Source organism: Numida meleagris, chromosome 1, assembly GCF_002078875.1.
Source record: "Numida meleagris isolate 19003 breed g44 Domestic line chromosome 1, NumMel1.0, whole genome shotgun sequence".
In the NCBI taxonomy this organism is placed as follows: Eukaryota; Metazoa; Chordata; class Aves; order Galliformes; family Numididae; genus Numida; species Numida meleagris.
In genome coordinates, this window is record NC_034409.1 from 152171979 (window position 1) to 152191062 (window position 19084).

The window sequence follows — 19084 nt, forward strand, 5'->3', positions numbered from 1 at the left end:
TGAACTTCTGAAGAAATAAAAGCTTTCAAATAAACCATGAATTTTCTGTTTGATTTTAACTGGAAAAGATCAGCCTTGCAACCAAAAATATTTTTTTTACAACTTGGTTCTCAAGTTTTCCATTGGCCAATGTTCAATGGCATTGTCCTCTGAAAACATGAATCGGATTTTTTTTTCCTGTAGACTTCCCTCATGAATTCATGCAGACAAATGTAGAGCTCTAGAACATAACCACACTACAACGAATTGATTTCAAAATGTTCTCAGTCTTTCTTTTCTGTATCTGTATTGTATCTAAAACCCTGTATTTCTTAAATAATTGCTATGAAAGTAAATATATAAATCTGAGCTGATTTTTCTTTTAATCTGTGTGAAGAAATAGGCAGTTCTAGGGAAATATAATTTCTCTTGTTCTAAAAAAATGTGAAAGACATCAGATGAATTGTCCTCCAAAAGACTCTTTTTCACAGCATCACAGAATCACAGGGGTTGGAAGGGACTTAAAGAGATCATTGAGTCCAACCCTCCTGCTAAAGAGTCCATGGTAACTCAGGCATGGATGGCTGTATTACAGATGTCAGATGGTGAAATGAAACCTACTGTTAAACCATATACCATACAAATTATTTCTTTGTACATTCTTAATATATACATATAGGTAACTAAGGTGATAATACCTGATATATAATGCTTAGATGATACAGTTTCCAAAACACTTACCTATTGTTTTGCTTATTATTCAGAGTGGGAGACTTATTTATTTTGTCGATATCACTACTGCCTGGAATTCTGTTTAAAAAGAAAAACACCAAAACACAGAAATTATTCATAATACATACTCCAACTCTTCATTTAAAACCACTGAATAAAATCAGAAGATGAAGTATCCCTTTGTCCTGTGTTCAGATTACAAATTTATTAGCACCACAAGAAGCACAGAACAGAAGCTGACTTAATATAAATTTAGTGCATTCATATCTGAACAGTCTAAGAAGCTCACTGAAAAACTGCTTTTTAAAACAGTTCTAACAGTCTTCTTTTAAGACTATGTTTACATTCTAATCGACGTATCAAGCCTTATTGCTGTAACAGTTAATTTTAGAATAGAATAGAGTGGAATATATAGCAATTCTTTTGAATTATAACTGAACTCTAGAAAGAAAGCAATGTTTTTCAAATAAGCAGTGTGTAAGTTATACCCTTTCCATCTACTTCATCTCTTCATCTCTTGAGCAGTATGGTTTTCCTTATGGCTCCTAGAGGTCAATATGATTTGAAAATGCTCTAGTGAAAAATCCCTGATAAAGCCTAGTAGTGGCCTATAGGAGCACCATCTATCACAGAAGTCAGATTATTTTAGCTTAAATTGATTTTATTAAGCCATTAAAATTATACTAAGAAATAACCATATGACTTCTAAGGCTCTTTAAGGATTCTACAGTTGCTGCCCAAAACCCTGTCACACTTTCAAAGAAAGCATTATGTAGCTATTGTAGCTGAAATACAGTTTAAATACTTAAATACTTATATATATTTACTCCATAAATGAAATCACAGAATCAGAGTTGATGTTGGAGAAGACCTGTGGAGGTCATTTGGTCCAGCCTCCCTTGAGCAGGGCCACCTACAGCAGACTGCTCAGGACTATGTCTAGACAGCCAGAATAACCTTTAGTAAGAACAGAGTGAGTCCCAAAAGCTCAAATATAAATTGAAGTGCATTGAAATAAATTACAAATACTAAGTTGAGATGTTTATCTTAAATATTTGGTTAAATTAGCTGAAAAATATTTTGAGCTGCGACTTATTTACATATGGAAATTACTTAATTTTAGGTAGAAAATAATTATTTCTACATCTATAATCCAGTAGTGTGTACAAAACATTTTGTATGCTGCCTTTAGCCAGCTATCACAGAAGACAGTTGTATTTAAAGAAAATCCTTCAAGGACACTCTGGGAAAAAAATTTGTTCTTTTTTCAAATCTTAAATTTAACTGTTCAAATAACTACTTCATATCGTAGCTGTCTCGTAAGTGACCAGCAGCTACAGTTACCCAAAAGATCACTAGAGGTCTCACTAATCTTGCAAACTTTACAGTGGATGCAAATATAAGTGCTGTAATACATCCACTGAACAAGCATTTCATTAGAGCTTCGTTTCCTATTTTCAAAATTTAAGCACAATACTTTAAGTGGTGAAGTATTATACAATTCTAGGTAAGACTTAAAGGGTCCATTTGGCATCCATCTGGCTGCTCAATGTTGTAATGTTTTGAAAAAAGGAGAAGAAGTTAACTATAAAGTTAACTTTTCATTGCACAACTTTTCTGCTTCTGATAAGCAGTGATGGAAGAGTATGCACAGTTTGCACACACAGTGCTATCTCCAACAGACACCTTTGGACTAGTGATCCATTTATCCATCTAATTTTTTTCTGAGCCAATTTAAATATCTAACCTCCACATTATCCTGCAGTGGTCACTCCTATAGTTAATTTATGTGTTAACAAAAAAAAACAAATATACTTTATTTTCTTCAAACTTTTACCAAAACCTTTCATTGAGTATCTCATCATACTTAAATTCCTTCTTTACTCACTTTCCCTACATTACACTCTTTTCCAAGCTGAGAAAATGTTTTCTCTTCAGACATTCCATGTGTGAAAGCTATTCCGTACCTACATACTTTCTGACATCTCCCTTTTTACATAAGTGAAATACTGCATACAGTGTTCAAGATGTGAAAAAGCAGTTAATACCATGACTGAGTAGTAGTTTATTTTCACATTTGAATATTACAATTTTTCACTGATATATGAAGTATAGATCCATGTGCCAGTATAAGTATATCTGGATCTACTGCAGTCAAGCTACAGATTTCTCACAACTCAACTGCCCTTTCGCTTGCAGTCAATGGTGTAAACATGTAGAGATCCCCAACATCTCTTCCTGGTCCTTGATACTGAATCTAATGTTCATATTTTGTAAATACTGGGTTATCATAGAATCATACAATTGCGTGGGTTGGAAGGGATCATCTAGTTCCAGCCCTCTTGTTATGCGCAAGGATGCCACCCACTAGATAAGGATCCCCAGGGCACCATTCAACCTGGCCTTGAATGCCTCTAAGGTTGGGCTTAGGATAAACTCATATCAAGCAACAACATTCTTGAATATGGAGATGGCAGGAGTTGGGAAGCATAGCTGTACTTGTAGGTATGCTTTCACAGTCATATTTCTACATGCATTGAAGAACCCACAATTACTCCTGTATTCTTCAAGCAGTGTATTTCTGATTTTATTTAATTAGAGTTTCAATGACTATTTAGATGTTTTGAAAACTAGCCAGTGAAGACACATTCATCTAGATAGGACCACATTCTGAAAATCCATGTCTTCTGGAGTATTACAGTAACGGCCACAACAGATATAAAGCAGAAATGTGGAAAGATACCCTAATCTCTGGCTTAGAACTGCTAACTTCTGCACACCTTCTGCAGGATAGAGGATTACCATTTTACAGCATCTTAGCTAGACAAAAATTATTTCCCATACAGGCTTTGGTAAACTTGGTAAACAACTGAGAAATCCCCAATACCAAGGTAATTATTTTCAAAGCTGTCAAGCTATGAAGAATGCTCTAGATTTTATTCTACATTCCAGAATCACAGAAGACATTTTTCAACTATACATTTTAGATTAGAGCAAGGGAAAAAAAAAAAAAAGAAGAAGAAAAAGAAAGAATGATTCCTTTTTACACAGGAAACTATGGAATATTGCTATTCTGAAGACTGCTTTATTCTAAGCTTGAGATTTCTGTAGTAGTGTTATACTTGCCAGAAATAATTTGTAAGAAAATAAGGGAATTATACCTGGTGGAGAACATCCTTCACAGAGGAAGCAGAAGTACCAAATTTAACTGCAAGCTACAAAGAGGTGCTAAGAGAAAATACATCACCACACCCTTTTATGCCTCAGGTTGCATATTTAAGAAGATGCAGAACATATGGCTCATTCTCATAGAAGTGCCTTCTGGCAATGGGTGTGTATGAATTAATCCTGAAATTACTATATATCACAGTTTTGAGAAGACTAGTGATGACTGAGAAAAAATAAACTACTTGACTACCTGCTTCCTCATTTTTATCATTTTAAGATAGAACCAACATTATTCACATAATTCCACATCAGTTATCAGAAATGTATATTCATATATATAACCATTTCTTTATATTTTTTGTCATCTGCTGCATTTTAATAACAATTTATCTTAGAGATTTATGTGTATGAGAACACAAAGACAGGCAGCTTACAACTTCAAATAATTCAGTCACCTTTAACATCTCATTATAAAAAAAGAAGTCCCAGATGGATAGGGATGTTCAGGACAATGCTCCTCATCAACACTATAGAAAGTGGAATTGCCCTATGACTTCTAAACCAGCAGTCAGAGCTTCTATTCTGGAAAATAAAGCCTTAAATTTGTTTTTGAGTCAATGAGTGCGTGGGTAAGAATGACACGGTAGATATAGTCCACTTGCATTTCCAAATAGATTCCTAGAAAATTACTCATTAAACTGCTAAATAAACCGATTTACTATGTGGTTAATAAGAGTTCTTTCATGCACAAACAACTGGTTAAAAAGTCAGAAATAAAGGTTTGGAATAAATGACATTTTTTTCAGAGTGGAAAGAGGGATCTGTACAAGACCTGTGCTTTTCCATATGTTCAGAAATTATCTGGAAAAGAGACGTGAGAGAATGTTGCTTGCCAGTTACACTAACTCATGATAGTCAAAGCAAATGCTGACTGGCAAGGCTTTCAGAAGTCATCTGCTAAAACATCAGATTTCTAAACTGGCAGATGACGTTCACTTTTCTTAGATGCAAAGTAATGCCTGCCAAGAAAAACAACTGATCTCTGAACTAGCTATTATCACTCAAGAAAGAGGTCCTAGAGTTATATAGATAATATTATGAAAATGACAGCTCAATTCTCAGCAGTACTCAAAAGAGCAAATTCAATATTATGAAGTATGAGGAAAGATATGACAAATGAACCAGAAACCGTTGCTATACTCTTGTACATGTACAAGGTGTGCTCTGAGGTGCATCCTCAGATCAAAAAGACTAATATAGAAATAGAAGAGATATGGAGAAAAGCAATAGGTAAAATAAAGTTATAGGCTTGCTTCTTCATGATGAAGGAACAAATACAGTAGAATTCATCAGCCTGTAAAAGAATCACAGAGCACTGTAGCCCATTTTATTCCATCTTTCCATGGACGCAGTAAATTTTATGCAATAATTTGTCATTGTTCTTTACAACACCAGAAATATGGGTCATCAAACAAAATTACAAAGTACCAAGATCCAACCAAACAGGCTCATGTTTTAAACAGAGTGTGCATTTAAATTCTGGTACTGATAGATTCAAGGTCTTGTTGATAACAGATATTAATTGTCGACTGAATTTTGAAGATTTTATGCAGAAAGAATCTGCAAATACAGGTGTGATCATGTCTTAAACAACATTTAGACAGAAGTAAACACTGATAAGAACATTTAAATTAAGCACCTTTATGATATATATATGGTACTGATATTTGTGCTGATCATGTATGAAGTGGCAACAAGAATTTGGAAAGAACTAAGGTTTTAGACATGTTGTGCTTAACTGTTGGAGATAGGATGCTGATTCATAGTTTGAAAAATGGGAAATGGGTCATCTGCACAGAGGTGTTTACTTTTATGAATACAAGAATCCACAAAAACTGATACAAGGGAAGAAGAGAAAGATTTCAAAAAGAACCTTTTCCCAAATCACATTTCCATTTGTCTCACTTACAATTCATGCAAAAATCATTCAAATTCTTCTACAGAGTAAACACTAGTAAATAGTTAGTAAATAAATGATATATAATTTATTTCATTCATGCCTTCATGTTCGAGACCACTTATATGTATGAGAATCACAAAATATTACATATATGGAAAACAGCTGTACCTGTCCAAGTTAGTATCAGATCTGTATCGTCCAAGTACAGTTTTCTGATCTTCCTTTTCATTTGCACTACTGCCATAAAAAAGGTTAGAAATAACACATTTGTCACTGTTTTATTAAGCAACTCATCACATACAAAACAATATAGGAATTGAATTAAAGTATCATACAGAATTTCAGACGATTCAGGCGTTAACAGATCCAACCCTGTATGCATTGCAATCATCAGCTTAACAATTATGTCAGATTTAAAATGAGAACAGACGTACAAAGGGAAACTAAAGTCACATTTATAATGGATTATTATTTAAAGAAAGCTGTTGCTATAAACAGGATATAATAGAAGGGTCCTTGGTTTTCTCGGTCAATGTCATCAGAAAGATGTTTAGATAATCTACTGTACCTGTGTAGGCTATCTTGGGATTTGTATTGGTTAAGCACAGCCCTTCCATAGTTTTCATCAGCACTTCAAGGAGAATAAAGACAACGGTTAGTTTAAATTTGAATATCAAAAATAGAAGAATATATCTTGGCTTTCTGTCCTCAATCAGATTTCACAGTCATTCACTATCACTGTAGATACAGCAGAACTCTGCATTAGATCACTCCAGAGATTTTGGATTATAAATTATCTGGTCCTATGTGCTGTTCATGGACCATATAATGAGGACCTGGTCTCTAGGTAGTTTCTACTCTAATGGAAGCCCCAGTTTGCATTACAGTGTATTTCAAATGATTCTGACTTTACTAAGTTCCTTAGAGGAATTTGTGAAGATTTACAGTCTTCACACCTGTGAAAAAGAGTCAGATGGTATTCTTGGAACATACATACAGGAAATATGGGACTTTTCATGCAAAGCACAAGGCTAAGATGCTCAATACATCTCAAATACTGAGTGCACAGAAGTCCTACTGAAAATCACTCACTGAATGTCCAACAAACTAGAGTTCCATAACACAATGAAGGTCTCATCAAGATGAGCAAATAATAGTTATTTTATGAAATCTATTTCATTTTTGGTAATATAATTCCTGAAAAAGTAGACATTCTATGAAAATGTTTACTTAGCATGATAACCTGAAGACTGAAGAAACGTACTTCAGATCTTTCCTACCTTTCCTCTTCAGGTCTCTTCTTTATCCAGCTGTTATCTTGCAGAAGGGTCCGTCGTTTGTTAACATCATGATTAACTTGCTGTCTGCTTTTAATTGCAACAGAAGGGCTCTTATTATCTACAAACGCAGAGAAACATGTCTTGAAAATGAAGGCATGAAAAAGCTTTGGAAAATTTTACTATTAAAAAGTACTATTAGAAAGGCTGAAATATGTGAAAGTTCAGCTTTTTTTTTTTTTTTACCATCGGAAAAGAAAAAAGCACAAGGAATATGTTTGATGATCTTGTTTAGCGTAGACTGTTTCCTTGAGAAGTTTGCGGCTTAATGCCTTCAACTTTACAGGGGATGCAGAAGGACAGTTTACCAAACTGAATTCAGTTTCATCCTCAATATGAAGTAGCTCGGAATATTTTTTTAATGTAAACAAATATCATAGATCTGATAGAGGAATTATGAAATGTACATACAACAGATATTCCAGGAAGGCCAAACATACGATTCCTATCTCCCATGGGATTGTCTGTGACTTCTGTATTTTCAGATGTGGGACAGGATACAAATTTCAAGTGAAAGCTAATCTGGAGAAGATCACATGGTCCTCCACCCACATCCAGCCCAACTTCTCCAAATTTTCAGGTTCCTCAAAAGGCTCAGGCTCCCTCTGAACCTTTTTCCTTAGTGGCTGAATTAACAGGGTTCTTTTTTTTAACCTACTATCTAGTTTTGCTTAACTATTTCTAAATGTCGTATTTTTATGTTTTCAAAGGTTTTCAAGAGGAATAGAACAATAAACATGCATGCTCATAGAATTCTTATTTACTTATGTAAGCAACCTAAAGTATCTTTGCCCAACAACGATGATACCTCGTATATTGAATAACTAACAATATGATGTTCACTTGATCTGTGAGAATATATGTTCTTCACTGTATTAGAAGGCTGATGTTTACCTCCTTTGGTTTCTCTTTATGAGGAGTTTGACCCAGGAACAAGCAAAAATATTAAAAATATTGTCCATTATTTCCATTTCTTTTCCTTCCCACTGAGTTTCATATCATCCTCTTCTTTGAAGTGGAATGGAGTATTTTTTTGCCATTACAACATTTCTTTCTAAAATGAAGGAGTAGAACTTGAGCCCTAATAGAAACTACACTTTTTCCCAGTCAAAATAAGGTAAAATATTAAATACTATAAATATTTATCAATGGCATCCAATTAATCAACAGCCTGACTGATGAAGAACACTGAATTTTTCAGGTTTTCCTTTGGAGACCTTATTGATTTTCTTCATGAAGTCCTAATTCCCTGATCATCCTAGCAAAAGTAGTAGATTTCAGGAGGCATTATTATCTGGTATTCATTAAGGACATTCAATTTTAAAGGAACATCACACTTCACAGTCCATACTGTGTCATTTTTCAGCACTGTGTTTTGACATTTTTCTGTGATTTGTAAGAAAATATAGCTCTTGCTTTTGATCCAAGATCATCAGTTGTAGTGGTAACATGAAAAATGACAAATAACTACAGAGAGTGGTACACAGAATCATAACATAACAAGAAAACATTTATTTTAAGTGACAATGGCCAAGATTTATCTTTCAAATGTTTTCTTCAAGAAAAAAAACAAACACTATAATATCATGAAAAAAGTCAGTCTAAAAATGTGTACCTAACTTCAAACCAAACTATGCCTGCTCTTATCTGTTTCAATTCACTGCAGATATGTCCAGACCCCTAAATAAAGGAAGGCCAGTGAAGGAATTCAAGGATTAGACTCCTCATCATTTGTATTTGCTTAGCTGTAGGCATGTCCTCTGTCTCTTTGTCTCTAGGTCTCTCCAAGACTAAGTGCTAGAGAGGAGACAAACATTTAAGAAGCACGGATGTGATAGTATGGATGTGTGTTGCTGTCTCTTGGCCTTGATCCCAAAGTTTGATTTTATTCTTAGAGCAGCAAAGATGCAGCCCTTTGAGACTATTACAAAATGAATGTACACATCAAATACAGATTTGTGAGAACATGTTGACAATCACAAATTAAGAATAAAACATCATCTATCCTTACTGTGTAATTTCTGTATCAGCCTGTTCTCTTACACTTAGTTTTTCTCTTAAAAATATTTATTGAAACCTGTGCTAAAGCCTTCAAAAAATAAAAATATCACGGCCTTCTCTGCATAGCTCCTATGGTTTGTTAAAATATCTATTAAAAATCCACTTCACTTCTTGCAAACAGAAGAGAGGAAGGAACTTCATCAGTTTAAACAATGTCATTGTCTCATAGTCACTGTCAATAATGGAGATAGTTGTAATTTGCAAGCAAAACTCTAATAAGGGCATTTGCTCAAAATATTTATTGTTTTGAATATACTGATGCTATTAGTAATGACTGGAATGTACTAGGGACTTGGACAAAGACACATAAAAATAAAATAGGCAACAATCAAAAATCAAGGACTTGAATGAAGACACAATAGCATGAACTGTGGCTTCCTATTCTCATAAATACGTAGATATTTTTAATTTGGTGCAATCATTTGCATTGGAAAAAAAAAAACACTTTAATGAAAGTAGGAAAAATATGAGTTCAAGTATATGCATTCCAGAGATAAAATTTCTCTTTGGCAAGGAGTGGAGGTAACTCCAGCATTCCTTTCATACTTACAGTTTTCGCCAGAGAAGCTTTCAACTGTGCGATAAATCTAAATATGTGCTGTGCTGTTAGGCATAACCTCCAAATCTTGAAGACAGGAACATAACACAAGTTATGTTCAAGAAGTACTCAATGTAAATCCAGTTAACTTAACTTGTTATATGCAATCTTTTTCTATTCCAATGGCATTTTATGAAAACTCTTATCATCTACCCCAAAACTGTTTGGATTTCAGAGAAAACGTGGCTTTTTTAATTGCTTACTGCAAATAAGGCTTCAGGAAATCTCCCATAAAGGCAGCAGCCAAAGGATATATACTGTTCTTTCTTTTCAAGAAAGAAGTATTTGCTGGTGCATGAGGCCTACGGTTTGCTGAACAGCACTCACTTCTGATCTAATCAATTACTTCCCAAGTTTCAATTAAAAATTAAGTACAGATCTGATGCAGCTGTGTAGGTCACATGAGCACAGGTAGACAGAGCTCACCCGATTCTTATTTTGGCAATAGTTTATGTCCTTGTCACTGTACAGACTTGAATACAGATGCTTCTGGTCACTTTTTCATTTACTGTTTCTTCACTATTTCAGCCTTAATCTTTTCAGCAGGGCTTGAACACAAGAGCAGAGGAATTACCTCCCAAACCTAAGTGATTTCATCCAGAGTTGACGAACATTCAGAATAACACAAAATTCTGATTTTCAGTATGCTCAAGGGCATGGGTGATATAACCTGTTTCAGGATGCATGACCCCAGCATGTTCCCAGAGGCCATTTCTAATTGTGCTGCTTCTGGGGAGCCCTCCTCAGAGGGCAGAATGTTTGTTCCCTTCCTGTCCTCTGCCACTCTGCAGCAGGGCTGCCTTACTCTGAGCACTGCCTACAGGAAATCAGAACAAGTTCTTGAAAGTTGTAAATAGGTAAACGCACAAATAAAGTTTTTTGCAGTCAATCCACTGGGGAGGCTGCATTATGCTCATTACTTGTGGCTGAGCTGCCTCCAGCCCTGGTCAACACTGAAAGCATGGCTGTGGCCATCTTGATGCACTGAGGCCTCTAGTATCTCACCAAAACCAGGCCCTCAGGCACCTTGAAACAGTGTCTTTAGAAATATTATGTTTCATCTGTCAACGATTAAAGAATTTTTCTCCCTCCTCCCTTCCCTTCTAATTTTCCACGGTTTCTCATTTCCCCCAGTGAAATCAAAGGGTAATGGATGGCCCAGCTGCCCTGCTCCCATGGGGTTTCCATGGCAACCAGGATACCATGGGGAACTTCCATCTTGTACCACACTGCCCAGATCTGCTGCCCAGCACAGTGTTTTGGCCTAAAACTCTGCCAGAAAAAAGCTTTCACATGACACAGAATCATAGAATCATAGAATCATTAAGGTTGGAAAGACCACCAAGATCATTTAGTCCAACCATCAACCCATCACCACAAAACCACTAGACCATTTTACTCAGTGGGACATCTAACCTTTCTTGAAAACCTCCAGGGATAGTGACTCCGCCACCTCCCTGGGCAGCTTGTTTCAATTAAGAATCCTGGCTTTGCAGCGGTAGTGGGTCCAACTGTGTGTCACTGTCAAAGGGCGGTCAGTGCCAGTGCTGCTACCAAAGAGTTGTGGTGTGCCTTGGAAGGGACCTGTTCAATGGGCACTGCAGTGCTTGCAAATGGGAAAGAAGAGAGGCCCCAGGAGAAAATGAAAGATACTCAGCATTACCACTTTGATTAGGAGACTGCTTTCGTATGCTGAAGACCGACATTTTCTTCAGTGGGGTGTCGTTCTGTGGGAATCTAAAAGAAAACACGAAAAAGAAAAGATGGCAGTGAGATTAGGAATCAGACTTGAAGCCAGTGTAAATACATTTGCCACTTTGATCAGCTACTTGGACAAGTTTAGTAAGATAGAATGACTTAGAGATACCTGCAGCCTTCTTTGAACTGAAGCTCAGACATGGCGTTCATTTTTCCATCCCTTGTTAAGATAATACATAATCCTGCCCTGCATCTGTGCTTGTCTTTCTCCTTGTCTGGAGCTTCTTCCCTGAGAACATGTGGGGTGATGAGAGCCTTCAGAGGAGAAGACTCGGGAGGGAAGATGATATCAGTCTGTGGCTCAGAGTGCTGCCTGGAGCACACGTGGGCTCACCCAGCCCTGCTGACAGGTCTCACAGCTTCAGTGGCCTGCAGCTAATAGCAGGGCCTGCAGCTAATAGCAGGGCACTGAGGGGAGAGGGGGAGGAGGAGGAAGAGGTGGTTCTTCTGCCCTGCAGCAGTTCTCAAATCACTGACTTCTTTCCCTGTCCCAAATGAGGTCAAAAAACAAGCCTGCAAATACGCTGATTTAAAAATATATATGGGAGATGAGTCACGTAAAAATTTCACGATGCACTTTGAAACTTTTATTATCAGTTTTATACAGAAAACATCAAGTAGAACATAATGACGTTTTAATAACCAAAAAAATCCCCTTAAGGAAAAAAAAAACAAACAATACTAACACTAACTTAAGCATGTGAACATGATCCTCTTTAGAAAATGGTTTTCTGTTTGAAAAGCAGTATTTTCCAAGAAAACAATGTTAAGCTGGAATTCTCCCAACCAGCTCCACTGGTCAGGCTGGTAAGAGTAAGAGAAGGACAAGAAAACAGTTTTTGTGACAGAGACATTCATTAAAAAGTCACAAACATTCCTGTTTCTCTGGGTGACACTGTTGTGTCTTACAGATGTAAACAGCAGATTGAGAGATGAGAGCCTGTGGCTGTTTCTTTACTGTCAGAAGGTGATCATGTTGAATTTTGGCAAAGCTTAGCAAAGGTACTAAAAATAATGTTGAAATGAAGGTATGGAAACAAAACAAACTAGTGGATGCCGTAATGAATTGCACTTAGAGCAGATTTTCCCTTTGTATGTTTCTACTGCCAAATAATTGTTAAAAGAGCTTATGATGACCAAAAAAGGAAAACATTAAACCAAAATCCGGACATTAAAAAAAAAAAAAGTAGATTTTTTATAATGTAAATCTATATACATTTTAAAATAGTATTAAAGTACAGAAGTCTTCATCTATCTTACTGAGCTGTGAAATTCCAGATGTTTATAAGAGTTCAAAATTCCAACGTGCTGGTTGGAAGGCTCTGAGCCACACTCCTTTCTTTTAGCATTAGTTGTAAGTACCAAGAATGTGTTGGCAAAGTGCATGTAGAAAACACGTGACTGCAGGATCTGGTTCCCACCCAATAAAAATATGCTCAGGGCTACAGTGAGCCTTATTTATTTTGCAGTAGGTTACAAAATACCTTTCAAAATTACTGATACAAGGTTTTAAGTAGATAAGTACTGAATTTCCTGGAAACTGTTCAGGCAATCCATTTAAAATAATGAATATTCTTGCTATACATTTTCCTGATCTGTCAGAGTCATATGAGAAAAAGGTGATAGAAAGGCTTCTGATTTATTTATATTTTCACTTAGCAACAGCTGGACATCTGATACTGCTCTTTATTTCAGTTGGTCCCTGGATAATAAGAAGCTTGACATTTCAGCATGTTTCACAAGCAAGGAGTTCTGTCACTTCTTCCTCTGGATAAAAAAAGGCGTTTGTGTAGAAGGTACTTGCATTTTTTTTCTATTAAAGATTTTAAAATATATTTTCTAAGGGAAGAGTATCATAAAACTTCGAACAGCTTTCTTTTGTCAAGATTAGATCAAATGTGGACATTCTAAGGCTTAGAATAAAAAATTAAAAAAAATTACATTTCGCACTTGAAATATTTCTCATTAAAACAGCAAGAAATTGCTACGTACTTCACAGTATACTGTCACCGTTTTTTTTCCATAGATTCATGATGGAAACTGAAATTTTTCACAGAATTGACAAGGAATATCCTTCATATTCCTTTGTTAAAAATAAAAAAGAAAGTCACAGATATTAGTTCAGGAAAATGTTATATCCACAGCAAAAAATTCATACGTTTTGAGTCTTGACTTTAAAATCTACAGAATAACTAAAAATGCATTGAGGATACTGAGACACTGAAAACAGCTGAAAAACAGGTTTGCTACTCCCACTTGTATCCATGCATGACAAAACTAAGTCCAGCAGAGAACTAAGAACTGTCCACAGCAAGAGTGCTTCTTTCATCCTTCATCTTTTAATTGAAACTGTGTGTTGTCTCATCCTATATTAATTTTTTACTCTTCTTAGGGCAAAAAATTATTTCTGTTGCACATGTGTACTGCATCCAAAATAAACTACTACCTAGTCTTCAAGCCTCAAAGTAGAATGCATCAATGAGCATATGAAACAGCTCATTACCTTTTACAGCCAGCACTAAAAATGTGTCAGGCATTCGGAAATTTCAAACTCAGGCATTTTGGTCTTACAATATGTCATGTTGTCCTCAAGGTTTATGTCTTGCTTTTGTACTTTCGAGTTGCATATCAAAGATTAATCCATTAAAATTTAAAATGCAAATTAAAAACCCTTCTAATTTGGTCTCTAGCACAGATGATCAAGAGTCATCAGAGGAAGAATTAGACTTCAAGATCTTAAAAATGAAAAGAATCTTGCATAAAGAGGCAGGGTAAAACTCATCAAAGCATTTTTTTCTTGGTCTTTACTATTACATAAAAGGTGTGCGCATCTGTGTATGATGTGAAAAGAGGAATGGACAGAAAATTGTGAGAATCACATTAGTTTGAAAACTTCAACTTATAAAGATCTAGAACCATCAAATTATTCACACAGGTCAGTGAACAGTTTATCATCATCCCATAGCTATGAAGAGATTTTTTTAAAAAAGTTTTTAACTTCTGAAATTAAACTGTGAGAAAGAGAAGTTCTAGTCTTCCATAGTAACGTACTAAATTGTGTTCAGGTTTTCTTAATAAGAGCTCAGCTACTGAAGCAAAACAACTGCTGGAATGCAAAACAAAAGCAAACAGGAACGCTGCTTCAGTGCAATTTGAATTTAAAAATAGCGTCAGGAAACTTTAAAAGAAAATGAAAACTGCCCAAGCCAGTCCAATGAGCTGCTCCCAAAAAGTTTTAGGGCATAGTAGACCTGCATTCAGAATTCCCCACATTTTTGGGGAAATTAAAACACAGTCCTAAAGAAACCCAGAAAAAGCCTTCAAACATGACTTTAGGGAGTAATCAAATGCCTCTTCAAGCTGGTAGCACAGTCATCATAGAGTCATAGAATCCTTAGAGTTGCAAGATGACCTTCAAAGGCCATCTGGTCCAACTCCCCTGCAAGGAACACCCACAGCTACATCAGATTCTCCAGCCTGACCTTGAATGTCTCCAGGGATGGGGCATCCACCACCTCTCTGGGCAACCTGTTCCAGTGCCTCACCACCCTCACTGTAAAAGACTTTTTCCTTACATCCAACCTAAATCTACCCTCTTTAAGCTTGAAACTATTTCCCCTTGCTCTATCACCACAGATCCTGCTAAAGAGTCTCTCCTCTTCTTTCCTGTAGTTCCTGATGTAAGTTAGTCAGCAAGCACCAGAAGTCTCTGAACCTATTTTTACCACATATAACCATTGTCACAATTCTACATCTCATTTCCATATCTTGATCAGCAAAAGACCTCAGGCTACCATCATTACAATTCTAGATAGATAACCGTACATGTGAGATGCAATCTGGAGGTTCTGGAAGTCAGCATCTATTTTGCTGTTGTCTACATCCATCATTTCTCCCTTCAAGTGAAGGTCTATCATGATCCTATCAAATGCTGTGACTATTCAGATGTTCAGACTTGACTACACATACATAAGAATTTGTATTTCTAAACACGGGTTTGCTTCCTGAACTTCACTTCTTGTTTAACAAGTGTCTCAGCATCACACAGTCATTCGCTCACTCCCCCCCTTCCCAATGGGATGGGGGAGAGAATCAAAGAAAACAAAGTAGGACTTGTGAGTTGAGCTAAAACTATTGTCAAAGAAAATAGGGAAAGGGTAGTAATTATTACAAATATATATATAAATATAAATGTATATGACAAATGATGCACAAGCAACTGCTCACCATCCCTCAACCAATGCCCAGCTAGTCCCCTAAGCAGCAAAAGAGAGCCCAATGAACTCACGCTCCCTTCAAAACTCCTTCCACTTAATGTCATATGGTTTGGAATATCCCTTCAGCCAGTATTAGTCAGCTGTCCTAATTCTGTTCCCTCTCAGCTCCTTGGGCCTTTTGCTGAGAACGGCCTTGGCTCTGTACAACATTGCTTAGCTGCAGCTGTAAACATCAGCGTGTTATCAACATTGTTTTTCTCCTAGAACCAAAACATAGCATCATACCAGATACTCTGAAGAAAACAATTCTGTCCCAGATGAAACTAAGACACTCACCACAGTACCAAGCGAGTAGTCAAAGCTTAACACTGAACATGAGAATATCAAAATTGTAAGTACAATGTTTATCTGGCAATTCATTAACCTTTCTCTACTTTTGCTGAAAACAAGACAACTACATTTATTTTACAGGCATGGAAGAGCAACAAAAACACATTCCTAGAATATTTTTTCTTGAGTTTCATGTCAGATCAAAAGCAATATGTTATATTTTTAAACTTCTGGAAAGAATACACTGTGTATAAATGAATATTTTACTACATAGTTTAGGCCAGAGAATTCATAACAACCCTTGCAAAGAATAGGAACAATATGTGCACGTACATAAACTAGGCAAGGTTAGAACAAGCAAGGTTGGACCAGAGAGCACACGAATGTAAGACAGAAGTCATTCATCTATTTGTAGCAGAAAGAGCTCTCAAAACTGGTTTTTCAGGACGTGGGTGGAGGAGATTCTGTTTTGAAAGAACTGAAGCTTTGGAATTGTCCCTAATGTATGCCAAAAATCAGCTGCTAAGTCAGAACCCGAATTTGTATGCGTTTTGTAATTAGAAATATATGATCACTTTTAAATGTGTGTTGTTGTTTTAATGGGCTGTTGAAGGAGAGTATTAATTTTAGATTTTATTAATCTATTTCCTTTCATTTTGCAGCATTTTTAATGCAGAACTTTTCCTGTTTATACATGAGTTCATATCATGGTGTGGATAAGTCATTGTATAAAAGCAGAACAAGTATTTTGCTACACCTTATGCAAAGGCAGAAATGAATTCTGAATATTTCACAACTGGTTTGTTCTTAAAAAACAAACTATTGCTATTTTCTTTTAAAAATCATACAACTAAAGCAAATTTAAGTAAATGATATCTTAATGGACTTTACTTCATTTAGATTAAAATTCCAAAGAAAGAGTAAAGAAATAATAAACCAAGCCATAGAGTAAAAATGACAAAATGACATTAAAACAGCCATTCATGAAAAGGGGTCCTAACAGCGACTTTGTCATCAAAGAATTACAATTAGTAATAAAATGTAATTAATCATGTAATTAAGACAGTATGGGCAAGAGGAGATTTCAGAAAGGTGAATGGAATTTGAAGACCTAAATTGAGACACATGAGTTTTCATAGCACATTCTCTGCACTTCTTTGAAAATCATATTCATTAAAGTTGGACACTCAGAAATCACAGGGCATCTGGAAATGGAGGACTTTAAATACTTGGTACATATAAGCAAAAAGTCAATGCTCTTACCTAGATATGGTAGAAGTCAATGTCCTAGTGTGGCTCAGTATGGTAAGTCAACCTGGAGATACCTGGAAGTGAGGTATAATCAAAGCAGACTGAGAGCCGAACTGTTGTTCTCCATCCAGCTGTCTGCAAAGTCAAGAGACTTCTACTTCAGAGGCTGAGTCACTTAAGGAGGAGGCAGGAGGTGTGGAAAAGGGTGGCACCTTGTAGAAATACCAGATCAATTAAAAGCACTGGGAAGCTGTTATACTTCTGTGCTTGCTGTACTTTTCAAGTGTGATAGGGCTGGGTTTCACAAAATAAAGTGCTTGCACACACCTTGAAACAGAAAACCAAGCAATTGCTATCTGAAGAAATATACCAGTCTCATTTGGATTTTCCACAGATACATATATTGCAAGGCTTTAGCACTGTCTCTCAGGTAGAGGGCTTCAGGTATTTACACAGTCAAACATAAAGAAATGCTGTATTTCATCACAGGAAAATTCTACAGAAGTGGAGAAGACACTGTATACTGATAAACATTAGGTATTTGCTCTGTTAGAATATGTGGGCAGAGGCAAAACATCTGTGGGGAAAACCCTCCCACATGAGATCTTGTTGCAAGTCTCTCTTATCTCCACACATTTGCATTCTCCTTCAGTGCAGCCAACAATAAACAGAAGGAAGAAAAGAGACTGTCTGTTTTTTTTTTTTCTTTTGTATTATTTTTATTTACAATGACACCACTGTTTGTTTCTCTGAAGGCTAAAGCTGTCTCACTATTAATAAATACAGTGATAGAGAACAATCATTTTGTTATATGAATGCTTTGTAAGATGCTATAGTTCAGTTTGGGGCACAAAGTCTGTTATAGATACATAAATATGTGTACATATATATACATAAGTCTACGCTTATTTTATATTTGGAGAGTTTTTATAACAAAATATGTGAGACATGGTTATACAAGATGCTCCTTTAGTCCTATTGTCTTTCATGAAACTTAAGACTGTCTTTTAGTAGTAAAAAAGCAAACACTGACACAAACCACTTAATAAATATCTCTCAAGCCATGTTTCAACTCCTTCTTTTTGCTTATGATTATCTCTTTACAGGCTTGGTAGTTAGTAACATGAAGTTATTGTCCAAACATTGGTTATATCTGATGAGATGCAGCTGATGAAGCAAAGCAGCAGACCAGAAAACACCAAGTATGAGCTAAGAACAACCACAAGTTTCAGAGTTAATGAATGCAAGTATACCTTCCCAAGCTTTGAACATCTCAGCCTCCAGGACTCTGAAAGTGAAAAATATTTGTATCACTGATGGCACATTCAAGTATATTGTTCTATATCTTCAAATTTTTACAAGCAAGAAGAAAGTTTTGCAAATGCATCTCTTTACATACACATTGCAATTTTACAGTTTTAACATGCATGCCTCCCAAATGAAGTAGAAGTCCAATTTCATAAGGAATACACAGTGGAAATCAGGCTAAAACAAAATTCTACATATGTTTTGAGTTGAAATGGAATTGCAACTTTGATTTATAATAACAACACCTGAGACTCAGAATATCTTTTCATTTTGAAGGGCCCTTTTCTTACAATCCAGGTGCTGGATGTCATTGCTTTGTCAGCATTTTACATTCAACCAAAATAATTTTGCCCGTAAATCCAAAATAGACTTAACCTGCCTCACA

The 19084-nt window shown here is 35.9% G+C and overlaps 1 protein-coding gene and 1 long non-coding RNA gene across 5 annotated transcripts in view; one reads left to right on the forward strand and one right to left on the reverse strand.

The window, feature by feature from the left end:
- The window catches only part of SCEL (sciellin), a 50510-nt gene extending 32914 nt beyond the window's left edge, over positions 1 to 17596 (reverse strand). For 2 of the 4 annotated variants that reach the window (XM_021416994.1, XM_021416981.1), the window contains exons 1-6: positions 17404 to 17590; positions 11499 to 11572; positions 7120 to 7237; positions 6408 to 6470; positions 6008 to 6076; positions 721 to 789 (exon numbers count right to left, since the gene is read on the reverse strand). In XM_021416994.1, the coding sequence (XP_021272669.1) occupies positions 721 to 789; positions 6008 to 6076; positions 6408 to 6470; positions 7120 to 7237; positions 11499 to 11541 (362 nt within the window). In that variant the 5' untranslated portion in view covers positions 11542 to 11572; positions 17404 to 17590. Of the gene's footprint in view, positions 1 to 720; positions 790 to 6007; positions 6077 to 6407; positions 6471 to 7119; positions 7238 to 11498; positions 11573 to 17403 lie in introns of all 4 variants that reach the window. The other 2 variants (XM_021416987.1, XM_021416974.1) reach the window with 2 other exon arrangements.
- The window catches only part of LOC110408386, a 34852-nt gene continuing 28612 nt past the window's right edge, over positions 12845 to 19084 (forward strand). The window contains exons 1-2 of the long non-coding RNA XR_002444300.1: positions 12845 to 13389; positions 16075 to 16201. This is a non-coding gene — a long non-coding RNA (uncharacterized LOC110408386). The remainder of the gene's footprint in view (positions 13390 to 16074; positions 16202 to 19084) is intronic.